This window comes from Notamacropus eugenii, chromosome 7, assembly GCF_028372415.1.
Source record: "Notamacropus eugenii isolate mMacEug1 chromosome 7, mMacEug1.pri_v2, whole genome shotgun sequence".
Taxonomy (NCBI): domain Eukaryota; kingdom Metazoa; phylum Chordata; class Mammalia; order Diprotodontia; family Macropodidae; genus Notamacropus; species Notamacropus eugenii.
The window spans coordinates 4,761,411-4,776,574 of NC_092878.1; the positions used below are offsets into that span (position 1 = coordinate 4,761,411).

The 15,164-nt window shown below is 40.0% G+C and overlaps 1 protein-coding gene across 1 annotated transcript in view; it reads left to right on the forward strand.

The window, feature by feature from the left end:
- FBN1 (fibrillin 1) overlaps nt 1-15,164 on the forward strand; it is a 290,028-nt gene that overhangs the window by 153,819 nt on the left and 121,045 nt on the right. The window contains exons 9-11 of the mRNA XM_072624719.1: nt 1,177-1,335; nt 10,467-10,649; nt 11,247-11,390. Of these exons, the coding sequence (XP_072480820.1) occupies nt 1,177-1,335; nt 10,467-10,649; nt 11,247-11,390 (486 nt within the window). The remainder of the gene's footprint in view (nt 1-1,176; nt 1,336-10,466; nt 10,650-11,246; nt 11,391-15,164) is intronic.

Here is a 15,164-nt window from a genome sequence, read left to right on the forward strand (position 1 = left end):
CCTAGTGGGATGTTTTTAGGACAAAAAGAAAAACTGATAAACAAACATTTAATATTTGTGTGGACTTCTTTTTTAAACCAAACCTCTCCCATCTTCTGCTTGCCCTTAAATCTGACTTAATATTAATCTAGGAAAATAAAAAAAGATGAAATGTCTAATCATGCCAGGTTGCGTTAAAGTAGATCTTAAGAAATATTGGTAAATAAGCATTTAATTTAGTTGTGGATTTTTTTTTTAAACCAATCTTCTCCTCCATACCTGTTTTCCCCTAAAGGCTGACTCAATGTTAGCTTGTGAATGAGGGGAAAAACTTACAAAATGTCTTTTCATTTCAGGTTGTTTTGAAATAGATTTTAAGAAATCTTAGTAAATAAATATTTAATTTAGGCATAGATATTTTTTTTAAATCTAATTTTCCCCCCATCCCCTCCTTACCCTTAAGTTGGATGCACTGTTAGCCTCAGGGGGAAAAAAAGCGAACAGGACTTGACAAAATATCTTACCATGGCAAGTTGTTTTAAAAATAGATCTTATATCTTCTATAAACTATTTGTAAAAGTTACTAGAATTAAATAGCTTCATTTCAGGGAGAGCACATATTCCATTCAATTCAATAAACATTAAGCACCTGAGTTCTGTTTAATTGATATTGGGACTCTCAACATGTCAGAATAATTGCAAAGATACCTATTTTAGTAGTTATAAAAATTAACTATGATTCTCTGTTAACATATGACACAAAATCAATACATATGATTATCTGATATCATGGGTGGTGATTTTGCTGTTCTCTCATCCTCTTTCTGCTAGTTCAGATAACGAATCCAAGAAGTAGGTGTGCTGTTTGAATTGCCATTGGGCAACTGTAACTGTGAATAGTGGGAATACTTTCTGCTGGCCCCGCCCCCACTGGCCTCAGGACTGCCAGGCAGGAAGAGGGGGAGGAGTTTGTTACTTGCGTGTTGCACATGCTCAGTGGGAGCCGAAGGAGGAGGAGGGCGCACATGCGTAGATGAGGGGGCTCATGGACCGCTGAGGAGGGCGCACATGCGCAGTTCGATGTCGCGCCTTTCCCCCAGGAGTTGCAGGAGTAGACCTCGTGGACGCTGCCCCATTGAAGGGCGGCCCTTTGTGGTGTGTCGTGTGAATGATCTTTGCACTTGTGTGCCCTCACAGATGTTCGCCAAGGATTCTGTTACACGTCCCTGGCCAACGGGCGCTGCAACAACCAGCTTCCCCAGCAGCTCACCAAGACCCAGTGCTGCTGCGACGTGGGCCGCTGCTGGGCCCCGGGGCCCGCCACGGCCCCCGAGATGTGCCCCATCCGGGCCACAGGTAGGACTTCTCCTGGCTGTCTGCTACCAGCCCTTAAAAAGAATAAATAGAAAAGCCTGGCTGTGTTCCAGCTTCTGCCGAAGTCCAGGGTCTCCAGCCCTAGAAAGAGTGGACATGGTTGTAAATTACTTTTTAGGTAATTAATCTATGTGCAGGACCCTGAGAGCCCTCCTTTGGAGGAGGGCCGAGCTGTCTTTCATTTTCATGGATTTTTTTCTCCCACCGTTTTTCAAAAAGCCAGTATAGTGGAACCTCTACTCTTAGTTAGTTCAGGATGTTAAGTCACAGCTGTGTAGAGAATGGGAGGTATCCTTCCTTCCTTCCTTCTTTCCTTCCTCCCTCCCCCTTTTATTCAATACTGGGCAGGTCTTTTTAGTTGAGTCTAATTTGGGTCTCTGAAGGAGATCAAGAAATTGGAGGAATTCAGAGGAGAGTATTTTGAAAGGTGAGCATTTGTGAATAAGAACAATGAAAAAAAGTTGGATTTATAAGGGCTATTTAACCTTAAATAGAAAATTTGTATTTATGTTTATATGTATATAAATATATATTATATATAACATAATATAATGTAATATAATATATATTAAAGTATATGTAAATTTACTTTAATATTGATCTCAAAGATTATGAACGAGTATCCTATGGAGGTGGACTATTAGTTATTCCTTATTTTTGGTGAGAAAAGATCATATCAAATTGAGCCCAAGTTTGACAAAGGACAAAACTCCTGTATAAGAAAACAGGTTACTAAGGGAGACCATTAAAACTTCATTTTTGTAGATCTTTAAAAACAGGAGAACTTTGTCATGTGCCAGTGGTTGGCTTAAGGTTCAGCCTACCTGAAGGCAAGGGGGATGTATGTGTGCCATCTGGGCAACATCCTACCCTACCAAATATTCTAACTGCAATACAAATTCAACTTCTGTGATGAAAATATTCCGTTCATCACAGTCTAACACCTCTCTCAACAACCAATCCAACCCTGCCTTTTTTTATCATAACTAAATTCTCCTTTATCAGACTTTTTTTTTTAAAATGACAGCACTTTTCATCTCCTAGACTTGAATGAGATTTAGCTTTTTCTAACCAAAATCATTCTTCTCAGTTTCTTCCAGTTATGAATGCTCCCCCTTCTGTTCATCTGATTCACAGAGAGAGGAAGAAAGGGATTTGCCTAGCTATTCCTTTGCCCCCAGTGCCACTTCTGGCCCATCATTGTTCTTTAATCTCTCAGTAGCATCTCTTTTTGAAGATTGTGCCATCTTAGCCACATCCTTATATCACTGTTGTTGTCTGGTCTCCAGGATATTCTCTTACCTTCCTCAATGACTTTAGCAGCTAGTTAACATTTTTCTCTTGAGTGATTTCACCATCCAAATTGATTCCTTTTCTAATATCCTGGGCTTATATCTCTTCCACTTCAGTTTTCACCACTATCTGAGTATCCTTCTGGTAGTATCTCAAACCTCATCTCCACTTCATTTTAGTCACTCATTGACATAACCTTAGACTTAGTTGTACTTTGAAATTACTCTGTCTCAAAGACTTGGATTCCCAGCATTCTGACTATCCTTCCTTTCCCTTCTATTTCTTCCCTTTCAAAGTCATTGAATCTACTCTCTGTAATCATTGTGAATCTTTCTGTTATTAAAATTTATCAGTCATTATCTGGATGTAGTTACCTCCCGAGCCAACCTGGTCATCCTCAGAAATGCTTTTGCTATTGTCATGGAATCTCAATCCCCCTTAATTCTTTTAGTCTACCAACCTTGTTAATCCTCAACACTGAGCCACCACCACTATCCACTTTATCTGTTCTTGCTCTTTTCTTTCACTGCTATACGGTAGTTTGCAATTTCTCTCTCTACTCCCTCACCCAATTAAAGTCCAGTTTCTTTACCAGCGCACCACTGAAGCTGCTTTTTCAAAGGATGCCCATGATCTCATAAATCAAAGATCTTTTTAAAAATTTTATTTTGAACTTAAGAAGTAAAACAAACTTTTTCATAACATAGTAGAATAGAAAAAAGAGAAGGGTATATGAAACTGTAAATCTATTATGTACAACTTACTATTCCCTTTAAATATATAATACCAAAAGTCTTTTCCACATAATCATCTGTGTGAAATATTTGACTCTGTTTATCACCCTCTTCTTGATACACGATCCTAAGTTGGTATCTATGACATTTTATTCTGTTTTTATTTCTACCTTTTTGTCCATTCAGTCTTTGCCTCCTTTCCAGACTTTTCTTCTTTGTCTCATATCCTAAATGTAGATTTACTCCAAATTCTGTCCTCATTCTTCTCTTCTTCCATTCCATGTATCCTCACAGTTTAAGCTACCATCTCTATTTGTACAACTCCAAAATCTCTAGCTCTGGCTTCCCTCTGAGATTCTGTACTTGCATTTCCAACATCCTGTAAGATGTCTTCACCTGGAGGTTAGCTGGCATCTCAAAGTCAATGTGTTTCCAAAACCAAAGTCAAGATCTTTGCACCTAAGCCAGCCTTTTATCTTGATATCTGTGTTTTTAGTGGTGCCACCATCATTTTCTTAGTAATCCAGACTTGAAAGGTCAGTCATCCTTAAAACTTCCTTCTCTTGTCCCCAATCCATCAAATCAAATCCTTTTATTCCTACCTCTGCAGTATCACTTACATTCCTACTTGCCTCTCTTTTCCCACTATGCCTTCCACCCTAGTACAGGACTAACTACCTTCCACTTGCTCTCCCTGCCCTTCTATCTTTTCCTCCTCCAATTTGATCTGTACCTTACTGTCAGGTTAATTTTCCTAAAGTACAGCTGTGATCACAATTTCCCTTTTTAAAAAAAAATCTTTTTAATAGAGATCCAGCTCCTTGGCTTGCCATTCATGATCCTCCTTAACCTGGCATTAGCCTGTCTTTCTAGACTTATAAATCAATCAATAAGCACTTATTAAATGCTTACTATGTGCTAGGCAATGAGCTGTGCTCTGGAGATACAAAGGATGAAACAATCCTAACTCTTCAAAGTTTACATTTTCTCATGGTTTCTGCTTCTCTTTTCATATGCTTTTCTTTCTGTCTAGCATGCTCTCCCTCTCTAATTTCCAGCTCTTGGAAACTCATCCTTCAAGATTTAGTTCAGAAGTCATGTCATTTATGAAATATGTCCTGATAACTGAAACTAGAAATGTTGTCTTCTGAATTTCTAAAGTTCTTGTACCACCCTTATAAAAAGAGTTGGAAGGGATTTCATGAACTATTGTCTAACCCAGGGGAGGGGAACCTGTGGCCTTGAGGCCACTTGTGGCCTTCTAGGTCCTCAGGTGCAGCCTTTTAACTGAGTCCAAGCTTTACAGAACAAATTCTTTTATTAGGGGAATTTGTTCCGTGAAGTTCAGATTCAGTTAGAGGGTCACACTTGAGGACCTAGAGGGTCCCATGTGGCTTTGGGGTCACACATTCCCCACCCTTGGTAGAGAAACCAGCTACCTTCTGAAGCGGCCTATTTTCCTTTTTATTGCTCAAATCTTAGGAAGTTTTCCGTAGGTGACGCCTACATGTGCCTCTTTGCAATTTCCACTCACTGTTCCTCGTTCTCCCCTCAGAGGTCTCATAGAATAAAGTTGTTCTCTTCTAGTATATTGTCTTCAAATACCTGAATACACTTATCATGTTCCCCTCAAGTTTTCCCTTCAGGCTAAATACCTGCAGTTCTTCCAACAGCGCTTCACATGCCCATGATCTCGAGACTTTTCACTTTCCAGGTTGCACTCTTCTGGATGCTCTATAGTTTACAAATAGCCTTCCTAAAAGTGGTGCCTGGACCTAAGTATAACACTCCAGATATGGTCTCGTTATCATAGAATACAACTTCTAAACAGTTCCACTCTAGGCCTGGATTTAGGATTGCATTGGCCTTTTTTTTGTTTGTTTTGCTTCTATATAATATTGTTGATCTGTCTTGAGCTTGTAATCTACCTTACATTTATCTCTGATGAACTTTATCTTTTTTTATTTGACTTGATGTTTTAGCAAGTCAGGATTCTTTTGAATCTGTCATCTGGGGGAGCTGTCCCTTGTAGCAAATTTGGTATTTGTAACATTTCAGCTTTTATTCAAATCATTGATAAAAACTTCCCTTGGAGACCTTTTTCCAAGTTGATATTGAAGCCCTATTTCTCCTGGTAGATAGTAACTGTGTGGAGACAAGATCCACCGCTTTTTATTTGGTTTCTCTGTTCCTAGCACAGGACCTGGAACATAACAGGTGCTCAGTTGATATTTGTTGAACTAGTGATAGTCTCTCTACGTCTCTTTCTACCCTTATGATTCTAGAGTTGAGCATGGTGCTTAGTTTACCGTTATGTAGTTTGTATCCTGTAAAATGAATGTAGACCAAGGAATTTTAAGGTAACAAGTGAATATCAAATTAGAAGCATCTCTCTTTGTAACAATGCCATGTATTTCATTTAGAATAAAAAATTTTATTTTTGGCCATCAACTGTACTGGTTACAGAATTGTAATTCTTTATTGCAGGTTGCACACCTGCACATGGATGTTAAAATAAAATTTCTGTTTATTGCTGGGAATTATATATGGAAATTAAAGAAGTCATAAAAACATTTACTATATTTTAACATCTAGCATGTCATATGTGTTGCCAGATTCTTTTTGTTCTTAGTAGTATGGCCCAAAAGTTAAATTAGTTACATATAGAAACTACATTAAGTCCTTCAGTACACTGAAGTGCTTTTTCAAGAAAAACATCTAGTGAGTTTCTACTTTGGTCAATCACTGCTTTAGGAGTTTCAGGCTTCCACCTACTCTTAAGACATGGCTTAGTCACTGTTTTATAATACTGCAAAAAAAATAGCTTAGAAATTGTAAGTGTTAAGAATGTGCTTAGGGTTTAAGTGGTCTTAAGTGGTCTGTAGTTACGGTGGAGAAGATCAATGCAATATTCTGGAAGACCAGGAAATATGAGGATCAAATAGTTTTGGGTCTCCCTGGAAGCCCTGGCAGTACCACATTCTTCAGAACTTTAGAATTTCTAAATATAATGATGATGGAGGAAGCAGATTTCAATGGATCAGCATCTAGGAGAATTTTGGGGGTAGGTAGAAGCTCTCCAAAAATTACGTGTTTTGCCTCAACAAAAAATGGCACAAGGATGCTTACAACAAACATTTAAAAGGCTGTCGTTTTTACATGAAAAGGATGTGTGGTACTGTTGTGAGACAATGGTGTATCTCTGCGTTGGTGAGTGAGAGAAGTGGAGATTCAGACTGACCCAAATCCTGCTGGAATAATTGGGTGGAATTTGATAATGTGCCCCAAATAACTTTATAATGAAGCACTCTCTTCATTAACTCACAGATAAAACAGTAGAGGGAAACAATAAAAAGGCGTGCTTACTCTTCAGTATTTTCTTTAGAAATAGATGCATTTTAAAAAATGGGAGATTAGTACCAAGTGATGGAACTGTGATTTCAGAAACTTGTGAGAAAGAGGACAGATGCGAGGACAGGACGCTGCCGGGGCATAGACTGTTTAGTTAGGAGAGTGCTGTAATGAAATGCATGCATAGTATGAACAGTGCTGTGATGTAATGGAAATGACTGTCAACTCTGGTTCAAATCCTTCCTCCAGTATTTTCTAGCTGTGGAATCCTAGGCAAGTCATGTCACTGAATTTGTTTCCTAATCTACAAAACAGGGATTATAATACCTCAGAGGGTTGATATTACTAGAGATTTGGAACTGAAAGAAACTTTAAAGGTCATTTAGTCCAGCCCCCTTATTCAACATATGAGGAAACTTCGGACTAGAAAATTTAAGTGACTTCTCAAGATCACTTAGTGGCAGAGCTAGAGTTCAAATCTAGGCCCTTGTACTCCAGATCCAACACTTTACACTGTGCCTCGTTGAAAAAGAAGCTTTTGCAAACCTTAAATTGCCATATAAATGTGGGTTACTATTTTCTTAACCAGGCAACACAAAGTGCTACAGAATCCCCATGGGAAGAAATTCCAAATATAAAATAAAACTGTGGTAATAGGGCTTCATGCTACAGACCACCTGACCTGGATAATAAAACTGGCCTGGGAATGTTAAATGAGATTGGAAAAGCCGCCAAATTAGGCCAGGTAGTAATAATGGGAGACAGCATAAGAACATCATAATTATCTACCCATAAAGTGGCAGGATTCCCTAGGGATGTAACGAGGAAGGTTTTTGAATAAGACAAATGACTGCTTCTTAGAAGATGTCAAATTAGAGTCCACAAAGAAAGGAAATAGCTTGGGTTTGTTTCTGAACAGTGGACAGGAACTGGTGTAGGAAGTATCTGTGGGTGAACCACTATGTGGTAGTGATTATAGTGTGATTAAGTACAAAATCCTGGCAAGAGAGGAAAAACCAACAGGAATCCACCACATGGTTCCTCAGTTATAAGAAAGGGAACTATGACAAAATGTGGGCATTATTTGGGGGCAAAAGGGGAAGGAATAGGTTTTTTTTTTTTTCAATCACCCAAAGTGAATAACCCACAGGGAGCCTGGAAACTATTTAAAAACACCTTTTGGAAGCTCAATAAAAACTTGTGCCAGAGATTCAAAAGGCCAGGTGCTCCAAGGAAATCCTGCATAGCTAATTTGTAGACTGCCTGATTTAATAGAATAGGTACGCTTGTCGGGTAAGTCAGGTGCAAACAAGAAGTTAGATAAGCCAAAAAGGACCTGCAAGGCACTGCAGAAGTCTGAACTGTGCTTTAAGGTCCTCAAAGGCAGTGTGGAAGCTGGAGAATTAGTGAGGCTGCTTGATCATCATGATGAGCAGGTTTACACGGAGATGACAGAGATGGCAGAGACTCTCTGCATCCTTCGTCACAACCCTTCAGTTAGGAAAGTGTCCACTCCCAAGTTGTCTTCTGGAGCCTCTAGGTCTGAATTCTTTGAACACAAAACAGTAACCTACATGAGAGGCAGACAGTGTGGTACAGGGGAAAGAGCTGGATTTGAAGTTAAAGGAGCTGGATTTAAGTCCACACTGCCATGGACTGACTGCCTGTGTGACCCTCAGAAAGTTGTTTAAATTCTGTGGATCTCGGTTTCATCTGCAAAATGGAGGATGTTAGAACTCTGAGATCCCTTCTTACTTTATTGATACTGTAATGCTTTTAGTTGTCAGTTACGCAGCTCCACCCAGTCTCAGTTCTTTTGCTCTAATAAGATTATTACAGTAGCCGTTTGATGTAATTGCCCTCAATTTACCTAAGTACCTTAGACTTTCTGTGTCTTCACCCATTTCCTCTCTCTGGGATCCCGTTCCCCTCTGCCCTCTTTCAGGTCCTTGGTCCATTCATTGTTCCTCTTTCCTTCCTGAATCTTCCGTCTCCCCTTGTGTGGCTACTTCCTCTTCTACAAATAAGTTCTCTTATCTCTCTTAAAACAAACCTTTTCTTCATCCTACTTCTTGTTTGTGGGTAACTTTAATTTATTTTCTCAGGAAATATCTAGAAAGAGAAATTTGCATTTGCTTTCTCCACTACCTTATCTCTTACTCATTCTTGAACCCTCTAGATTCCTGAACCTTCAACTTGACTAAAATTGTCTTTTCAAAGATCTCTTATGATACCTGAGTAACCAAATATACTAGCCCAGGGATAGGGAACCTGTGACCTCAAGGTCACATAGGGCCCTCTAGGTCCTCAAGTGCAACCCTTTGACAGAATCCAAACTTCATAGAACAAATCCCCTTTAAAAAAAGATTTGTTCTATAAAACTTGGACTCAGTCAGAAGGTCACACCTGAGGACCTAGAAGGCCACAGGTTCCCCACCCTTGCATTAGCCTTTCCTCTGTGTTTATATCCTTTGACTTCTTTTAAGCATATGGTATTATTCACCACCTTTTCCTTCTTGGAATTCTCTCTTTCCTTAGCTTTTGGGGACAGTAGTTTCCTAGTCATTTTCCTCTCTTTCTGTTTCTCCTTCATTTTCCCCAGCTTCTCCTTCATTTACTACCTCCTACGTAGAGGTTGTCCCAAGGCTTGGCTGTCCTTTGCTGTCATCTCTCTCTTCGTGCTCCTTTGGCAGCTTATCGTCTTGGCCTCCACTGTTCCTTCTGTGGTATTAGCCATCTCCCAGTGTGTCAGTGTGCACTTCTAGCTGCCATCTGCATTATTGCTGGTGTATCAACATGCCTCTAAAATGAAATTCTTCCATTTTTCAAACCAGCTCCTTGTGACCTCCCTGTTTCTCTTGATGACACTGTTTTTCCAGTCACCTAGACTCCAGAGACATTCTTCCTTTTTCCTGCTGTCATGCTTTTCCCCATATCCAGGAGGCCCCCAAACCCCATGAATTCTGCCTCTACAATATCTCTCATTCTAGCTGCCATTCCCATGGTCCAAGCCTTCCTTATTTATTGCCTCTGCTATCACAATAGCCTCCTGAAGGATGAGACTGTTTCCCACCTCACCTTCCTATGGTCTAAAGAAATTCATTTTCTTAACACAGAGCCCTTACTGTGTTCCTTCTGGTAAAGTTTCTTGTTGCCTACAGATTAAGTCTTTAGCTTGGCATTCAAGGCTCTCCCCAGTCTTTTGTCTTTCCAGCTTTATCTCATGCTCTTCCCTTTCATGTATCTTGTGCTTCAATAAATCTTGACTACTTCCTGCTCCCCGAACACAATTATAATTCATGCTTTTTCTTATGATAAGCAGCATTCCTGCTCCCTAGATTTCTTCCCCTCCGCTGCTTCTTCTTTAAGGTCTAGCTCAGATGTCACCTTGAAAACAGAGCTCTTCCTGATTCCTTTCCCACATGGAAGTGATATTTTCCTCCACTGAACCCTCATATGTCTACCCTGAACTATAGGCTGCTTTATAGGTTAGTTATATATGTATACGTGCCTTATCTTCCATACAAAACTGTAAACTTCTTGAAGATGCCTGCCTCACTCTGGTTTGTGTTCTTTTTGTGACTAGCGTTTCTTTGTATGTCATAGACGTGCAGCAAATTTTTCTTTTAATGAAACTGAAGGAATCACTTTTAAAAATCTGCAGATAATTAATATATAATATTGTTTATTTTCCCCCACAGCTTGAATTTAACCCTGGTATTTTTTTTTTCCCAGAGGAGTTCCACAGGCTTTGCACCCTACCTGGATTAGTTCCTGGAAGACCTGATATTCCTTTGCCTCCTGGTGTCTTCCCTCCCAGTGGCCCAGTTCCTCCCGGTGTCCCTGTGCCACCTGGCATCTATCCACCACTCCCTAGACCACAATTCCCAGAACCTTATCCATCTCGGGAACCATCACGTAAGAATTAAATTAGCACTTGACTATTTTCCTCATGTTGTACAGGGTTCTTAATGCCTATTCATGCTACTGAATTTTTGCTTTGTTTACATTCAGTTTTAGCAAGTGAATTTGAAATCATCATCTGGAAAACTTATCATTAAATAGAGAGTTAAGATATTTATAGGGTGCACATTTTATGTACAGAATATGTTAGAGGTGTAAAATCGATCCTTGCAACATGTTATACCAGGCAAGTTCAATGTGGTTAATGCCATCCACCTGCTGGTTCTGTCTGCTTGAAAATAGTAATAATATATTCCCACTTATTGTATGGCAGCCTGTGGAGTAGAGGGGCATGCCCCACTGCCCGTATGTGCCCCACAGGGGAGAAATGACTTTGGAAGGCTGGAGTGGAAGCATGAAGTATCTTCTGCTTAGTCATCTATATTCTCAACAGGTCTGATCTAGCGGTATGACTGATAAACAGGAAATAGTAACTTTTTGGGATATAACTATTTACTTATTGTTTTGCTGTTTAGCATACGTACAGTAAGTAATGTTTACGTTTAGTGTTGTTTTGCCAAACACTAACCTTCATCAAAAACATTTTTACAGGGGTGTTGCCAGTCAATATTAGTACTGATTACTGCCAACTGTACCGAGGTCTCTGCCTCAATGGACACTGTATTCCCACCCCTGGAAGCTACCGCTGTGAGTGCAACAAAGGATTCCAGCTGGACATTCGTGGAGAGTGCATTGGTATGTGATTTGGGACTGAGTTTCCATAAGTGGCATAGGAATAGTGAGCTCTATTCTCAGTCTACCATTGATTTTTTCAGGGAGATGGTAATCAGCAGAGCACAGGACTGCCCTCGTTGTTTGATCCAAAACTGGTCTGAGTTAGCAGTGTCAAACTCAGATCGAAATGGGAGTCACTAATCCATAAACAAGTATTCCTGCAGGCTGCATATTGACTTCATTTTAAAATGTAATATTATCAATGTTTTGGAGTGCTTTATTTATTTTGTTACTACTTCTCAAGACATTTTAATCTGGTTTAGGCCACACTCAAGTGCTGTAGGCCCCGTGAGACCTGTAGGCCACCTGTTCGTGTGTGTTTATCCTTCGTTACCGAAGAGACATGATGACATGACTTGCCCCTGACTTTGTTTTGAGTGAGGGAGGGCTGGGCAGGTCACCAGCCTCACTTCTCCTCCAGAGCCATCTGGATCCAGTGACCAGATATTCATCAGGATGACTGGAGATGGCCTAGGATGCAGTGGGAGACCTAGGCCTATTCAGGTACCCCCTTAGAGGGAAGTAGTGCCCATTCAGTGAATAGGCCTCTTTAAGAAGTAAATGGAGAGTGGCCCCTTTAATGAGCAAAAGAAAAAATAAGTAAAACCAGCTGGGAGGGAAAGAGCAACAGTTACTATTGATAATCACTCTGAATTCCTCCAGTGGGGTTTGGGCGGGGACCTATTGTTGTGCTGGTGACCTTGCACAGCCCTCCCTCACTCAAAACAAAGTCAAGTGTAAGTCGTCATCATGTCTCTGATGGTGTGGTCTTCATTGAAAAGGAAGGATGAACACAGACCTATGAGCAGACTGAGCTGCCTGAATGGGTACCCAGCGAGCTGAGTAACTCAGCTCATCTGCTCCCTTCTGTCCCCCTCTCCCCATTCCTTCTCCTCTCCAAAGGAAGGTAACTTTGGATGGCCGGAAGATGCCCAGGGAACTGGGGGTTTACAGGCCAGATTGCTTCTCTCCCTTTCCCTCTCCCCCTCTCTCTTTTTCTTTCTTGTCTTTTCCAAAACCTCCAGCCCAGAGCACTCTGAAACCTAGTTTATCAGAGTGCAATAGACACCTCAGGATTCTTGGTTACAGTTTTTTCTTTCTTTTCTAAAAACCTCTTTGTACTGATTTTTTTTTTATGGAGAATATTTATTTGTTTCTAGTGCTTATCTTTTTTAACTCACAACTAGCCTATTAGCTTAATTTAATTTGATTCAGCCAGTTTTTCCCTCTCATCATTTTTTATCTGAATAATCTTTTATTACCTTGTCCTGCTCCCCACTTCCCACCCTCCACACCTTGGATTCCTTTTACAGCAGGCCACCAGGCATCCTTAATACTGAGCCATTATTTTTGACAAGTGTATGAAAATAATTCTTCCATTGAGTTGAATATAATTCAAACGAATCCTATTAAAGAGGCATTTATCAAGCACACACAGGCATTTGCTAACCACTGAGAGGCAGTGTGATGATGCAGATAAAGAGCTGGCCTTATAGGAAGAAGCCTTGGGTTCAAGTCCCAAACCTGACACATCCTGGCTGTGTAACACTACGCCATTCATTTATTCTTTCAGTGCTCTGGGTGATTCTCTATGACTGTAAGTTGCAGAGAAAGTAGTGACTTGGATTGGTAGAAGTTTCCTCATCAAAGACTCCCCTCTACCAAACGAAATCACATACTGATTTCCTGTCATTGCCCCTTACTATGTGCAGGCAGTGTTCTGGGCCCTGAGGACACAAAGACAGTAAAATAAAACAGGACAAAACAAAAATCCCTTGCTTTCCAGGAGGCCAGATCAGTGAGAAAGGGAGGTCCTTAAAATCTAATATAGAACCATAAATATCCTCAAATATGTGAACAGGAAAAACCTGATTGCTTGTCCACTCAGCCTCCTAATACTGGAGGCCCAGAAAGGAAAAGTGATTTGCTGAAGGTCACATGATTAGTGGCAGATGAGACTAAGAGTGAGAACAAGACCTGATTTTCCAGGCAAAGCAAGTGTGTTGTTCCTTCCTCGGTGTGTAGGGAAGGACTGAGACCTTCTTATTTGATTCAGGAGACGTGCTTATTTGTGAGCCTTAAGTTTATAACCGCCTTCAGAGGGACGTGTGACTGTGATTGATAACCTTGGGCTGTCGAGTAAACAAGACTCACTGAGGCTTTAAGAAACTTCCTTCAGGCTCTCCTTCCTACTGTATACAGGAAAGACATACTCCTGTTTGAAACAAGCTTGGTGTAAGGAAAAATGTTCTAATAAGGAAAATGTGTGGTACAAGTGGATACAACCTAGGGTGGATAGTCAGGAAGATCTGAATTTAAATGCAATCTCAGATACTTACTAGCTATGGGACCTTGAACAAGTCACTTAGCCTCTAGTTGCCTCAGTTTCCTCATTCAAAAATGAGAATTGATGATAATAACCCTTAAATGAGATATTACACGTGTATACAATACTTTGTAAACATTAAAATATTAAATGCAGCTATTAATAACAATTTCAGCTCTCCAAAAGAGAGCTGCCCACTAGACGTTTTCAAGCAAAGGCTGGACAACCACTTGTCTGGTGTGTTATGGTAGGGAGTTTCTTTTGGAGGCCTGTGGATTAGACTGAATGGATGCTGAGATTTTAGCCTGAGATTTTGTGATTGTGTAAATCGCTTGTTTGTCACATGCACTCTTCACCAGTGAAAGTGTAGAATTCAATTTTTTTTGTTAGAATAAAAGTCTAACAAAACATGGCTTATTTCTATCCTACTGCCTGTTTTTAAATCTTTGATTAATAGCCTTTATAGAGAGATATTCTCTCTGGATTGGTTAGTGATTAAAACTGAAGTAAAAACTATTTCAGTTGTCATCTACTTACTTTATTAAAGTTGGTAACCAAAAGGTAAATACCATTAATAGAACCAGTTTTATTACTGATTAGAAGAAAACTCCCAAAAAGCATGTGATGACGATGATGGTGGTGGTGGTGATGGTGGTGATAAGAACAGCTAACATATATAGCTCTAAAGTTTGTAAAATGCTTTACAGATGACATTTCATTTGGGCTTCATAATAACTCTATGAAGTAGGTGCTGTTATATCCCCACTTTACAAATGAGTAAACTGAGGCTAATAGGCCAAATGACTTATCTAGGGTTGCATAGCTATTAAGTAACTAAAGCAGGTTTTGAACTTGGATCTTTCTGACTTAAAAGTGAGTGGTTTGTTTTGTTGTTGTCTTTTTGTACTGAACCACCTAGATGCCTAAAAATCTTCCTTCTTCCAGGCAGTTTTAGCTACTCTATTTCTGTGTCAATGATTTAGACAGGAAGAAAGTAAAAACCAATACTTCCCGGTTTCTAGTTCTGCTCAGTTTCTCGGTGAGGTGTCCCCTCTCCTTCAGCACTGAACCGAGAGTCAGAAGAACCTGCCTTCTAATTCTGATTCAGTCAGTCACTAGCAATGGAACCTTTGGGCACATTTTCTAACTTATCTAGGCCTCAATTTAATCATTCATGAAATGAGAGAATTTAGGCCTTGGGGATTAACAGCAATAAACATAGCATTTGCGTGGTGCTTGGAGATCTGCAAAGGGCACCTCAGCATTCTGGCGCAGGGCTAAAATTCTAGAAGAATATAAGGCTAATGGGGTGCTGAGATTTCTGGTAGATGTTTATTGGGAATACAAATTATATTATAGACAAGTCCTTCCTGTTGAAAATGACCTCCATGGCCTTGCTAATGTTGTTT